The following is a 12,907-nucleotide window of genomic DNA, read 5'->3' as shown; positions in this document are numbered from 1 at the left end:
AATTTGAGTTGAATTACTGAAATAAATGAACTTTTCCACGACATTCTAATTTATTGAGATGCACCTGTATATATTTGCCAAATGGGTAAAACCTCTTAAAATGATAATTGAGACTTTTGTTATACTATTTAAGACTTGTTATGACCTTAAATTCAATCACATCACATGTAAGATTTTTTTAAAGACTTTTTATTTTGCGTGTGAAATCCGCACCTGTTTTCCCAGCATGCACGCATGCGTCTCTGTCGGGGTAGCTGTAGATCTGGATGCAGGAGTGTTTGGATCCACACACACACTGTCCATCCACACGCTCACAGCCGCTCACCAGCGGGCAGCGCTCGTCTGCATCGTCTGCATCGTCTGCATCCGTCACATCGGGTACCGCTGAGGAGAAGAAGACAGCGTTACCATGGTAACCCAGACTCGTCTGTCAGGCGCATTTCATCTGCATCTCAGCAGTCGCTGAGATTTGTTTGCTTTCGTTCCACAGAATGGCACCAAACAGAGACGCTTAAACAATGTTACGCCTGGAAAGATCTCTTTAATGTCTCAGAGTGAGATGGAAAGAAAGCAATGACTTTCACCTGTTGTTCTCAGATGTTCCTTCATTAAAAAAGCCTCACAAGTGTCTCCTCTAATGTAGGTCAAGTATTCAATCATCACTATTATTATTATTGCTCAGAGTTATATATATATATATATATATATATATATATATATAAATATAATAAAAACATAAAAAATGAAAATGAGAAATGTGGAAAATAACTGAAATAAAATAACCTGAAGTACTAAAATAACTAAAACTAAACTGAAATAAATAGAATAAAAAATAGAAATCATCTTAAAAAGCACATAAGTTTACTAAAACTTAAACTAAATTAAAACGAACACTTAAAATTAAAAATAAAAGCTAATTCAAAATATTAAAATATACTATAATAGTACAGAATAAATACTAAAATAACACTGCTAAGTAGTAAACGTAATGTTATTTTAGTATCACTGATATACTATTATAGTTTCTGTTAATATTTTGAATTAGATTTTCTGTTTTTACTTTATTTTTAGTTAAATTATAAGTAATTTTATTGTGTTTTTGTCATTTATTTAAATATTTATTTATTGGTTTTAGTTTATTTAGTTGTAGTTATTTTAGAACTTTGAGTTAAACTAAATGAAAATGAGAAATTTTTCCTTGCCAACAAGCAAAAAAATATATTTAAGGTGAAGTACTAAAATGACGAACACTAAACTAAAGTCCTGAGGAGAAATAAAAATAATAATTAATTTAATAATAAATTAAAACTAAATTGATTTTTTTTTTAAAAAGCACAAAAATATTACTAAAACTTAAATTTAAATTAAATTGAAAACTGAAAATATAACAAATATTAATCAATTTAATATAAAAACAAATATTTAATATAAAACAAAATTAATTAATATGAATAAATACTATAATTGTGTATAAATAATACTAAAATAACACTACTAAACTCAGCAACAGTGTTATTTTAGTAGGTATTCTATTATATTTTTGTTAATATTTTGATTTAGACTTTATTTTTTAAAGTTTCAACTTAATATTAGTTTTAGTTATTTTATTGTGCGTTTTAGTCATTTTTATTTATTTATTTTTTTTTTTAAATGTCTACATAGCTTTTTTGTTTTAGTTCATCTAGTTTTAGTTATTTAAGTTAAACTAAATGAAAAAGAAAAAGTCTATTTAATTTTCCCCCTTTTTTTTACATTTGTTTCTAAAAAAATCTATATTTTATTTTATTTTTCAAGTTTCAAGAAACATATTTTTAATGGTTTTAATTTGACTTTTAGTTAATGATAATAAACCTGCATAGTACTGTAAACTAATCTGACAATAAATACTGACAATAAAAGCGCAGTGAGAAAAAATCAGACTGAGAACATCTGAGACAAAACTGACACTTGACTGAAACATAAAGGAGCTCTGAAAGAGCAACCTCTGAGTAATAGTATTGTCCTACACTAGAAACAGCTCCAGTCTTTCTAACTTCCACTGCCTCAGGTTTCTCGTGAGCTCTCCTGGAGTCTCACATGCATCTCTGTGTTTTTCCTCTGCCATGTGTGTTAAATAAGTCTAGAGTATCCACGTCAGATGCAGACCCCCTCGGGCTCCTGCAGGTTCTGGCTGAAGACCCCCCAGCCCGCCGCATGTGAATAAACAAAGACAAAGCGGCTTCGGTGGCTCCTACGGTCCCCCATGATGCTCTCCTGGGGCTTGGCTCACAAACACTCCCAAAAAAGGCAGAAGAAAACTGCTCAGAAGACGCAACAGAGATGTTTTTCTACTCTAAAAGTCCTGAGGAGAAATAAAATCAGATCTAAAGTAAGAGTAGATGTGGTTTTTAGCTCAACTCTCCCACTGATCTCATTTTTGTCTAGGAGAACAATTGAGGTATAATGTTTTTTTTTCTGGTATTTCGCAATACCGTGTTTTTGGACATTACCATGGCAATACTATAGTATTTTGGGGGAATACCATGTTTTTGGAGATGTACCATGGCAATACTATAGTATTTTGGACAAGGTACTATGGCAATACCATGTTTTTGGACATGTATTATGGTAATACTGTAGTACTTTGGGGGTTTTACAATGCTTTTGGACAGGTGCCATGGCAATACTATAGTATTTGGAGGGCAATACCATGTTTTTAGACATTACCACGGCAAAACTATAGTATTTTTGGAAAATACCATGTTTTTGGGCCTGTTCCATGATAATTCTATAGTATTTTGGGGGCAATAACATGTATTTGGACGTGCACCATGGTAAAACTACAGTATTTTTGGGCAATACCATGTTTTTTGTACATGCACCATGGCAATACTATAGTATTTTGGACTATTCCATGTTTTTGGACATGTACAATGGCAATACTATAGCATTTGGAGGGCAATACCATGTTTTTAGACATTACCACGTCAAAACTATGGTATTTTTGGAAAATACCATGTTTTTGGGCCTGTTCCATGATAATTATATAGAATTTTTGGGCAATACCATGTTTTTTTGTACATGCACCATGGAAATACTACAGTATTTTGGGGGCAATACCATGTTTTTGGACATGCACCATGGTAAAACTACAGTATTTTTGGAAAATACCATGTTTTTGGGCCTGTTCCATGATCATTCTATAGTATTTTTGGGCAATACCATGTTTTTTGTTTTACAATGCTTTTGGACAGGTGCCATGGCAATACTATAGTATTTGGAGGGCAATACCATGTGTTTAGACATTACCACGGCAAAACTATAGTATTTTTGGAAAATACCATGTTTTTGGGCCTGTTCCATGATCATTCTATAGTATTTTTGGGCAATACCATGTTTTTTGTACATGCACCATGGAAATACTACAGTATTTTTGGGCAATACCATGTATTTGGATGTGTACCATGGAAATACTACAGTATTTTAGGGGCAATACCATGTATTTGGACATGCACCACGGAAAAACTACAGTATTTTGGGGCAATACCATGTTTTTTGTTTTTGTACATGCACCATGGCAATACTATAGTATTTTGGACTATTCCATGTTTTTGGACATGTACAATGGCAATACTATAGCATTTGGAGGGCAATACCATGTTTTTAGACATTACCACGGCAAAACTATAGTATTTTTGGAAAATACCATGTTTTTGGGCCTGTTCCATGATCATTCTATAGTATTTTGGGGCAATACCATGTTTTTTGTACATGCACCATGGAAATACTACAGTATTTTTGAGCAATACCATGTTTTTGGACGTGTACCATGGCAATACTACAGTATTTTAGGGGCAATACCATGTTTTTGGAGACGTACCATGGCAATACTATAGTATTTTGGACAAGGTACTATGGCAATACTACAGTATTTTGGGGGTAATACCATGTTTTTGGAGATGTACCATGGCAATACTGTAGTATTTTGGGGGCAATACCATGTTTTTGGAGATGTATTATGGTAATACTGTAGTACTTTGGGGGCTTTACAATGCTTTTGGACAGGTGCCATGGCAATACTATAGTATTTGGAGGGCAATACCATGTGTTTAGACATTACCACGGCAAAACTATAGTATTTTTGGAAAATACCATGTTTTTGGGCCTGTTCCATGATAATCCTATAGTATTTTGGGGGCAATAACATGTATTTGGACATGCACCATGGTAAAACTACAGTATTTTTGGGCAATTCCATGTTTTTTGTACATGCACCATGGAAATACTACAGTATTTTTGGGCAATACCATGTATTTGGATGTGTACCATGGAAATACTACAGTATTTTAGGGGCAATACCATGTATTTGGACATGCACCACGGAAAAACTACAGTATTTTGGGGCAATACCATGTTTTTTGTACATGCACCATGGAAATACTACAGTATTTTTGAGCAATACCATGTTTTTGGACGTGTACCATGGCAATACTACAGTATTTTAGGGGCAATACCATGTTTTTGGAGACGTACCATGGCAATACTATAGTATTTTGGACAAGGTACTATGGCAATACTACAGTATTTTGGGGGTAATACCATGTTTTTGGAGATGTACCATGGCAATACTGTAGTATTTTGGGGGCAATACCATGTTTTTGGAGATGTATTATGGTAATACTGTAGTACTTTGGGGGCTTTACAATGCTTTTGGACAGGTGCCATGGCAATACTATAGTATTTGGAGGGCAATACCATGTGTTTAGACATTACCACGGCAAAACTATAGTATTTTTGGAAAATACCATGTTTTTGGGCCTGTTCCATGATCATTCTATAGTATTTTTGGGCAATACCATGTTTTTTGTACATGCACCATGGAAATACTACAGTATTTTTGGGCAATGCCATGTTTTTTGTACATGCACCATGGAAATACTACAGTATTTGGGGGTAGAGATGCGTTACTATTCTAAAAGTCCTGAGGAGAAATAAAAACAGACCTACAGTGCTATTAGATGTGGATATCAGCTCAACTCTCCCATTGATCTCATTGTCATCTAGGAGAAACAATTGAGGTATAATGTGTTTTCTGATTTATTATGAAGCCTAAACTGGCTTGTACAGTAACCACATTCTTAGACATGACTGAGCACTGAAACAAAGCAGCCAGATATTGGCGCATTTGGCACAGAAACGTCCCGTTTGTGGAAACCCACGTTGTGGTTCTTCTCACGCAGACAGTGCCATCACAAACAGGCTTTTCAAACCAGCCATCGAACACCCTGCCAAAACTTTCCCTATTATTTCCTGTCACCTCAGAATGATCCGCTCCGCCAACGTCTTTTCCATTTGAATACTTCCTGCCAGGATATTTCCATATTTTCACACGACCCCGAACACTGGTGCCCACGAAGCACATCTGTTCACGTCTACCGATCAGAGACCGGTTTGTGTTTATCTATCAGTATTAACAATACTGTAGTATTTTGGGAGCAATACCATGTTTTGGACATGTACCATGGCAATACTATAGTATTTTGGGAGAAGTACCATGTTTTTGGACATGTACCATGGCAATACTGTAGTATTTTGGGAGAGGTACCACAACAATACTATAGTATTTTGGGGGCAATACCATGTTTTGGACATGTACCATGAAATACTGTAGTATTTTGGGGGTAATACCATGTTTTTGGACATGTACCATGGCAACACTATAGTAGTTCGGGGGTAATACCATGTTTATGTACATTTACAATGGTAATACTATAGTATTTTGGGGGTTATGGCATCTTTTTGGACATATGTCATGGCAATACTATAGTATATGGGGAGATGATACCATGTTTTTTGGAAATGTACCAAGGCAGTACTATAATATTTTGGAAAAGGTACAATATAAAATGGAAATTAAAATAACAAAATAGTGTAAAGGTGACTATAAAGTACCATGGTATTATCAAAGGTCTTCTGGACACGGTAATACGGCAATACTATGATTTTTTTTTCTTTCCTGGAAACGTACTTGCTGAATGCAGATTAGTCTGAAATAAAAACAGTCTGTTCTAGTGTTGTTATCTAAAGTCCACATGATAACTAGTTTAATCAGTTTCAAGGAGGTTGATTGCAAACATGTTGCGTCCTTCTCATTATTGTTGTTTCTCGTATAATAGTTATGGGTCAAATGTGGGAAGCTGATATTTTATCAGTATGAAAAGGCAAACAGAAGAACATGGAGACTCAGAGGAAGTCTTTCAGACTTCTGATAGTCAAGACTAAACAGGCGGTCGAAATGACAGTGATTGAACTGCTAAGATGGATTCATACTGGACCAGTTTGGGAAACCTGTTTGAAAACAGTCATTATTCTGTTTGGAGACTCTAGTTGTGCTAAAATAATACACTGTAGCTTTAAATATGCAGTACTGGTGATGTAGAGGTTGTTAATTAGCATATTTGCAGGTTTTGTTTGCAGAACAGAACATCTTTATTTTTGTCCAACAAATCCATAAATGCAGTCCAAATATTCTGACAGTATATAAACAAAATCTACACTCAAGGCGGGTATCTGTGGTTCCATGAAGAACCTATAACATCCATGGAAAATTTATAGTGGGGAAAAAGGTTCTTTAGATTATTAAAATGTACTTAAAACATAAAAAACTGAATTATTTTAAGAAAACCTTTTGGGGAACCAAAAATTTTCACATCTTCCATTCGCCTTCAGCCATGTCAGAATATAAACAGCCTCATTAATTTCTTTGCTAATGGGGGGGGAGAAGTAATTAATGATGACAATCATGAATAATGTATTACTATCCTAAAGAGATGCTGGTTAGTCAGTGGCTGGAAAATGACACTCATTATTTAACCTCAAATTTTCTACATGCTCATATTACATCTGCATTTATTTATTTGCATTTTGTGTGTGCAAGTTTTGGATTTGTGTGTAAAGTTTTGAAAAAAAGAGGCAAAGTTTTGAAAATGTGTGTAAGCAGCTGAAAAAAAACCGTAAGTCGGACTCGTTCAAAGCGGAACATTTGTGAAGGAATTAACCCCAACACTGCCCAGTAAATAAAACCCAATCAAGGACGCGATCCCTCGGGATGAACCACAGACCCCACAGAAGGAAGATGAAGACAAGGGCTAATTGAACTCCGGAACCTTCCCACAGACCGACTTCTGCTTTCGCTCAGCCGTCCGGAGCAATCCAAGTGTTTAGACCTGGAGAAAGTCCAGCTCCAGCCTGCCTTTATGACCTTCTCCTGACTAAACTCTTCGACAGGAGCCTAACATCACATCACAGGACGCTGCGATCAGTCGTGAGCCAAATCATCTTGTGCATTACATCAGCAGCATTATTCAATCGAAGAGCTATGAGCTAACTGAAAATTTAGATCGGAATGCTAAACTTAGATTTACATTGACTGAGCAAATCTCATGAATAACTTGATTATTCTTGATTACTTCACAATTTGTACATTATAAACCTCATTGTAACAGAACGGGAAGTGTAAGCCGACTAAAAAGTATTGAAAGTACCATGGTATTATTTTCTGGATATGGCATTATGGCAATACTATGATTTTTTTTTTTGTATTTTAGACAAATAACTATGGCAAAACCATGTTTTTGGACACGATATGGCAATACAAAAGTATTTTGGACAAGTAACTATGGTAATACCATATTTTTGGACATGCACCATGGCAATACTATAGTATTTTGGACATACTATGGCAAATACCGTGTTTTTAGACATGTACCATGACAATACTGTAGTATTTTGGCGGCAATACCATGTTTTTAGACATGTACCATGACAATACTGTAGTATTTTGGCGGCAATACCATGTTTTTAGACATGTACCATGACAATACTGTAGTATTTTGGCGGCAATACCATGTTTTTAGACATGTACCATGACAATACTGTAGTATTTTGGCGGCAATACCATGTTTTTAGACATGTACCATGACAATACTGTAGTATTTTGGCGGCAATACCATGTTTTTAGACATGTACCATGACAATACTGTAGTATTTTGGCGGCAATACCATGTTTTTAGACATGTACCATGACAATACTGTAGTATTTTGGCGGCAATACCATGTTTTTAGACATGTACCATGACAATACTGTAGTATTTTGGCGGCAATACCATGTTTTTAGACATGTACCATGACAATACTGTAGTATTTTGGCGGCAATACCATGTTTTTAGACATGTACCATGACAATACTGTAGTATTTTGGCGGCAATACCATGTTTTTAGACATGTACCATGACAATACTGTAGTATTTTGGCGGCAATACCATGTTTTTAGACATGTACCATGACAATACTGTAGTATTTTGGCGGCAATACCATGTTTTTAGACATGTACCATGACAATACTGTAGTATTTTGGCGGCAATACCATGTTTTTAGACATGTACCATGAAAATACTGTAGTATTTTGGACATACTATGGCAAATACCATGATTTTTGTACATGTATCACAGTAATACTACAGTATTTTGGACAAGTAACTATGGCAATACAATGTTTTTGGACATGCACCACGGTGATACTATAGTATTTTGGACAAGTTATTATAGCAATACCATGTTTTTGGACAAGTCCCATGGTTTTAGCATGGTATTGTTGGAGTAATGTGCTATTGTACATATTAATCAATATCACAGTACATATCAAAGTACCATTGTATAAACTGATCATATCAATCAACATAACCACATCAATCAAGCAATCAATCATGACGTGATGCACAAGAAGCCAAACTAGAGAAAAACTGTCAAGACCCACAACCATCCTCCTCCTCATCATGGGTGGTCTTAAACACTTTATAAACATTCATTCTTCTTCTTCTTTGTTTTAATGGCGGTCGGCATCCAATGATAAGGTGCATTACTGCCACCTGCTATACTGGAGCGTGGGCCTGAGTCAGCTACCTCCCAGATAATAATAATAATGATGAAAAAAAAATGTGTTTACTATTTTCTTTCTTTAATATTTCTCTTTCTGTGATGTACTTTTGGCAGTGACATACTGTAGTGTGTGTTCCACTGATTCCTCATCCTGACAATGATCACATAAACCAGTCGGATGTATTAGATGTAATGTTTTATTTAACCCTGTGTGTCCCATTCTCAATCGTGTAATTATACCTTCTGTTTTGTTATTACCTTTACATACCTTCCTACTTTCTCCTGGATTCTGTAGTAATGTCTGCCTGTTACTTCCCAATCCCAGTTACATTGCCATTCCTTTATATTATTATACTATTCCTAATTATTACTTTTGCTTCCGATTTACTATATAGGATTTCCATATAACCTCATCTAGCTTGCATGCCTCCTTAGCTAAAACATCTGCAATTTTGTTGCCTTTAATTCCTATGTGTGCTGGAATCCACATGAATGCTGTTGTCATATTTACTCTCTGAAGTCTAAATAAAATTTCATTTAGGCAGTGTTGGGGAGTAACTAGTTACATGTAACTAAATTACATAATTTAATTACAAAATAAATGTAATTGTAATCAGTTACTGAGAAAAAATGTGTAATTAAATTATAGTTACTTATGAAAATGTTAACGATTACAAAGGGGATTACATCTGAATATTTTCACACACACCTACATAATACAGATTTAATTGATTTATTTTGATTGCATTGGCTGCTCTGAAATATGAGACACCAATATTTCAGGAGTTTAGGAGACAGAACAGGACACATGCTTATTCCATAACGGTTTTATTTCATATTTGGGTTTATGTAGTGTTGGGGAGTAACTAGTTACATGTAACGGCGTTACGTAATTTAATTACAAAATAAATGTAACTAATCAGTTACAGTTACTAAGAAAAAATGTGTAATTAAATTATAGTTACTTATGAAAATGTTAACGATTACAAAGGGGATTACATCTGAATATTTTCACACACACCTACATAATACAGATTTAATTGATTTATTTTGATTGCATTGGCTGCTCTGAAATATGAGACACCAATATTTCAGGAGTTTAGGAGACAGAACAGGACACATGCTTATTCCATAACGGTTTTATTTCATATTTGGGTTTATGTATGTATATGCTTTATTTTTTAAGATTAACTGTTATATGCCAGTGTTTCTTGTCATGCAAAGATTTGATTTCAAAAACAGTATCATAGCTACTAAAATTGTTTCTTGTTATGGTATTTAACCTCAGAAGGATCTCAAAGTAAGTCTGATTTTGTGATGGCTATGCTTTAAAATTAAATTATTATAACCTTAATTCAAGTGATGAAGGATTTTGAAAATGACTAACAGCAAGTAATTGAAATAGTTACACTACTTATTACATTTTAAATAGGGTAACTTCCCTTTAAAAAAAACAAAACAAAAAAACAACAACAATAGAAACCATCACAGAATTTGTAATGCTTTTACTGGTTATAATGTGAATTGTACTGGTTTTAATGGAAACTGTAATGGTGCCTATTGGTCTCTACTGGTAATTGGTCGCCTTCTATTGGTGGCTTGTTAAAACCAATAAATCCTAATGGAATATGTCCCAAAAACACACTACAGAAAACCATTTTTAATGGTTTTAATGGTAGAAGGTTGAAACCATTAGAAGTTCTTTTCTTTTTTTCAGCAGGGTTGTAACCTATTACATTTCCAAAGTAACCTTCCCAACACTGCACGAATGCAATGCAAATGCCTGTTCTTTGATGATATCGACGAGCATGCATTCAGCGTCATGAGCTCGTGTTGAAGCTCTCGCGCGTCACTGACCTCTGCAGACACCTGTCTCAGGTGCGAGCGCCGGTCCGGTTCTGTTGAGCGCCGCGCAGGTGAGTCCGGATCCGCAGGAGCCCAGAGTCCAGTCCGGCCCGCCGCACAGCTCCAGCTCCAGCCTGGAGTCATGAGCCCCAGTGGCCCGAGCGCAGAAGCCCAGCAGCAGCACACTGAAAAACCAGCTCTGGTGACACATAGTGGTTCACAGAGTCTCAGATCCAAATAAATCCCAAATATATAATGCTCGGCAAACTTCCCACAGACTTTCAGTTGTGCGATCCTCGCTGGGAATGATGCACGTTTGCAGTGAGTGAAAAGTGTTCGTAAAGCTGTTACAGTGATGATGACTCTGTCCGTGTCACTGAATCACTGACACTCAAACTGAGTCTCAAACACGCGTTACAGCGAGAGAGACATCAAAGCCACGCCCCCTGAGGATGACTGACGCGGAGCTCGTCCAATCACAAGCAGCGAAAAGAGCTCAGCACAAACAGATGAATGAAGCATCAGTTACTTTTATCAGCAGATTGTTGCTTTTCAGTTTCTTTGTTTATATGCACAGAAACACTGTTGCATTTAATTGCATTGCGTTCTTTCTTGTATAATTCATTTGGACCAATTCTTTAAATGAACTGAAAAGGTTATCAACAAGTGCAATACTTCATTGTGTAAAAGTCTTTATTTATCATGGTCAAGATGTCAACTATACTACCTCAGCACTTGTCACTTCCTGCTTACTTGCACTTTTTCCGCACACATAATGTGCACATTTGTTGTCTTGTGTTATGTGTCTTTCTTTCTTAATCAGTGTTTCACACTTTAAAATACTCTCCACTGTAAGTGTTCACAGAAAGTCTCTGGTTTACATGTGATCAGCAGGATTATTGTCAAATGAACTGTGTTCCCAAAACATCCATCTTTCATCGTCTGATTCACGAACGATCCGCCTGTAAACATTCTGTTTTCTTTTTCTTCTCCTCCATCAGAGAAAGTTCAGGTCAGATTCTCTAAACAAATACTTGTATGTATATATATATATATATATATATATATATATATATATACACTGCTGTTCAAAATGTTTTTTAATGGAGGCTCTTATGCTCATCATGGCTGTATTTATTTGATCAAAAATACAGAAAAAACAGTAATATTTTTGCAATTTCTAATATTGGTTTTGTAGTTTAGTATACTATTCAAATGTAATTTATATCTGTGATCAAAGCTGTATTTTCAGCATAATTACTCCAGTCTTCAGTGTCACATGATCTTCAGAAATCATTCTAATATGCTTTAATATCCTTTCAAATATAATTTATTTCTGTGATGCAAATCTGAATTTCCATCAGCCATTACGCCAGTCTAAAGTGTCACATGATCCTTCAGAATTCATTCTAATATTCTGATTTATTATTAGAATTATCCATGTTGGCAACAGTTGTGCTGCCAAATATTTTTTTGGGAAACTGCGATACTTTTTTCAGGATTATTTGATGAATACAAAGTTAAAAAGAAGAGCATTTATTCAAAATAGAAATCTTTTCTAACAATATAAGTCTTTACTATCACTTTGTATCCATTTAACACATCCTTGCTGAATAAAAGTATTGATTTCTTTATAAATAAAAAAAAAGTAAGAAAAAATGTGCCGACCCCAAACTTTTGAACAGGAGTGTATATTGTAACACAAAATTTCTATTTTGAATAAACGCTGTTCTTTTTAACTTTTTATTTATCAAAGAATTCTGAAAAAAAGTATCACAGGTCCCAAAAAATATGAATTGATAATAAATCAGCATATCATAATGATTTCTGAAGATCATGTGACACTGAAGACTGGAGTAATGATGCTGAAAATACAGCTGCGCATCACAGAAATACATTACAGTTTAACAGATATTAAAATAGAAAACTGTTATTTTAAATTGCAATAATATTTCACAAAATTACAGTTTGTTCTGTATTTTTGATCAAATAGATGCAGTCTTGATGGGCATAAGATATTTCTTTTTATTTATTATCATTATTATTATATTATATTTATATACACTATACATAATAAATACACACAGTACACATACATATATTATGTAAACAAAAACTTTTATTTTGAATGTGATTAATCGTGATT

At 34.7% G+C, this 12,907-nt stretch overlaps 1 protein-coding gene across 1 annotated transcript in view; it reads right to left on the bottom strand.

The window, feature by feature from the left end:
• Positions 1 to 11,108, bottom strand: part of LOC107673785 (cysteine-rich motor neuron 1 protein-like) — a 44,172-nt gene extending 33,064 nt beyond the window's left edge. The window contains exons 1-2 of the mRNA XM_016467574.1: positions 10,774 to 11,108; positions 214 to 384 (exon numbers count right to left, since the gene is read on the bottom strand). Coding sequence (XP_016323060.1) covers positions 214 to 384; positions 10,774 to 10,972 — 370 coding nt within the window. The 5' untranslated portion in view covers positions 10,973 to 11,108. The remainder of the gene's footprint in view (positions 1 to 213; positions 385 to 10,773) is intronic.
• Positions 11,109 to 12,907: the final 1,799 nt, after the last annotated feature.

This window comes from Sinocyclocheilus anshuiensis, unplaced genomic scaffold (assembly GCF_001515605.1).
Source record: "Sinocyclocheilus anshuiensis isolate Anshui unplaced genomic scaffold, SAMN03320099.WGS_v1.1 scaffold716, whole genome shotgun sequence".
NCBI classification, from domain to species: Eukaryota; Metazoa; Chordata; class Actinopteri; order Cypriniformes; family Cyprinidae; genus Sinocyclocheilus; species Sinocyclocheilus anshuiensis.
The sequence above is the reverse complement of the archived record's forward strand: the minus strand, read 5'-3'. Positions and strand labels throughout refer to the sequence as shown.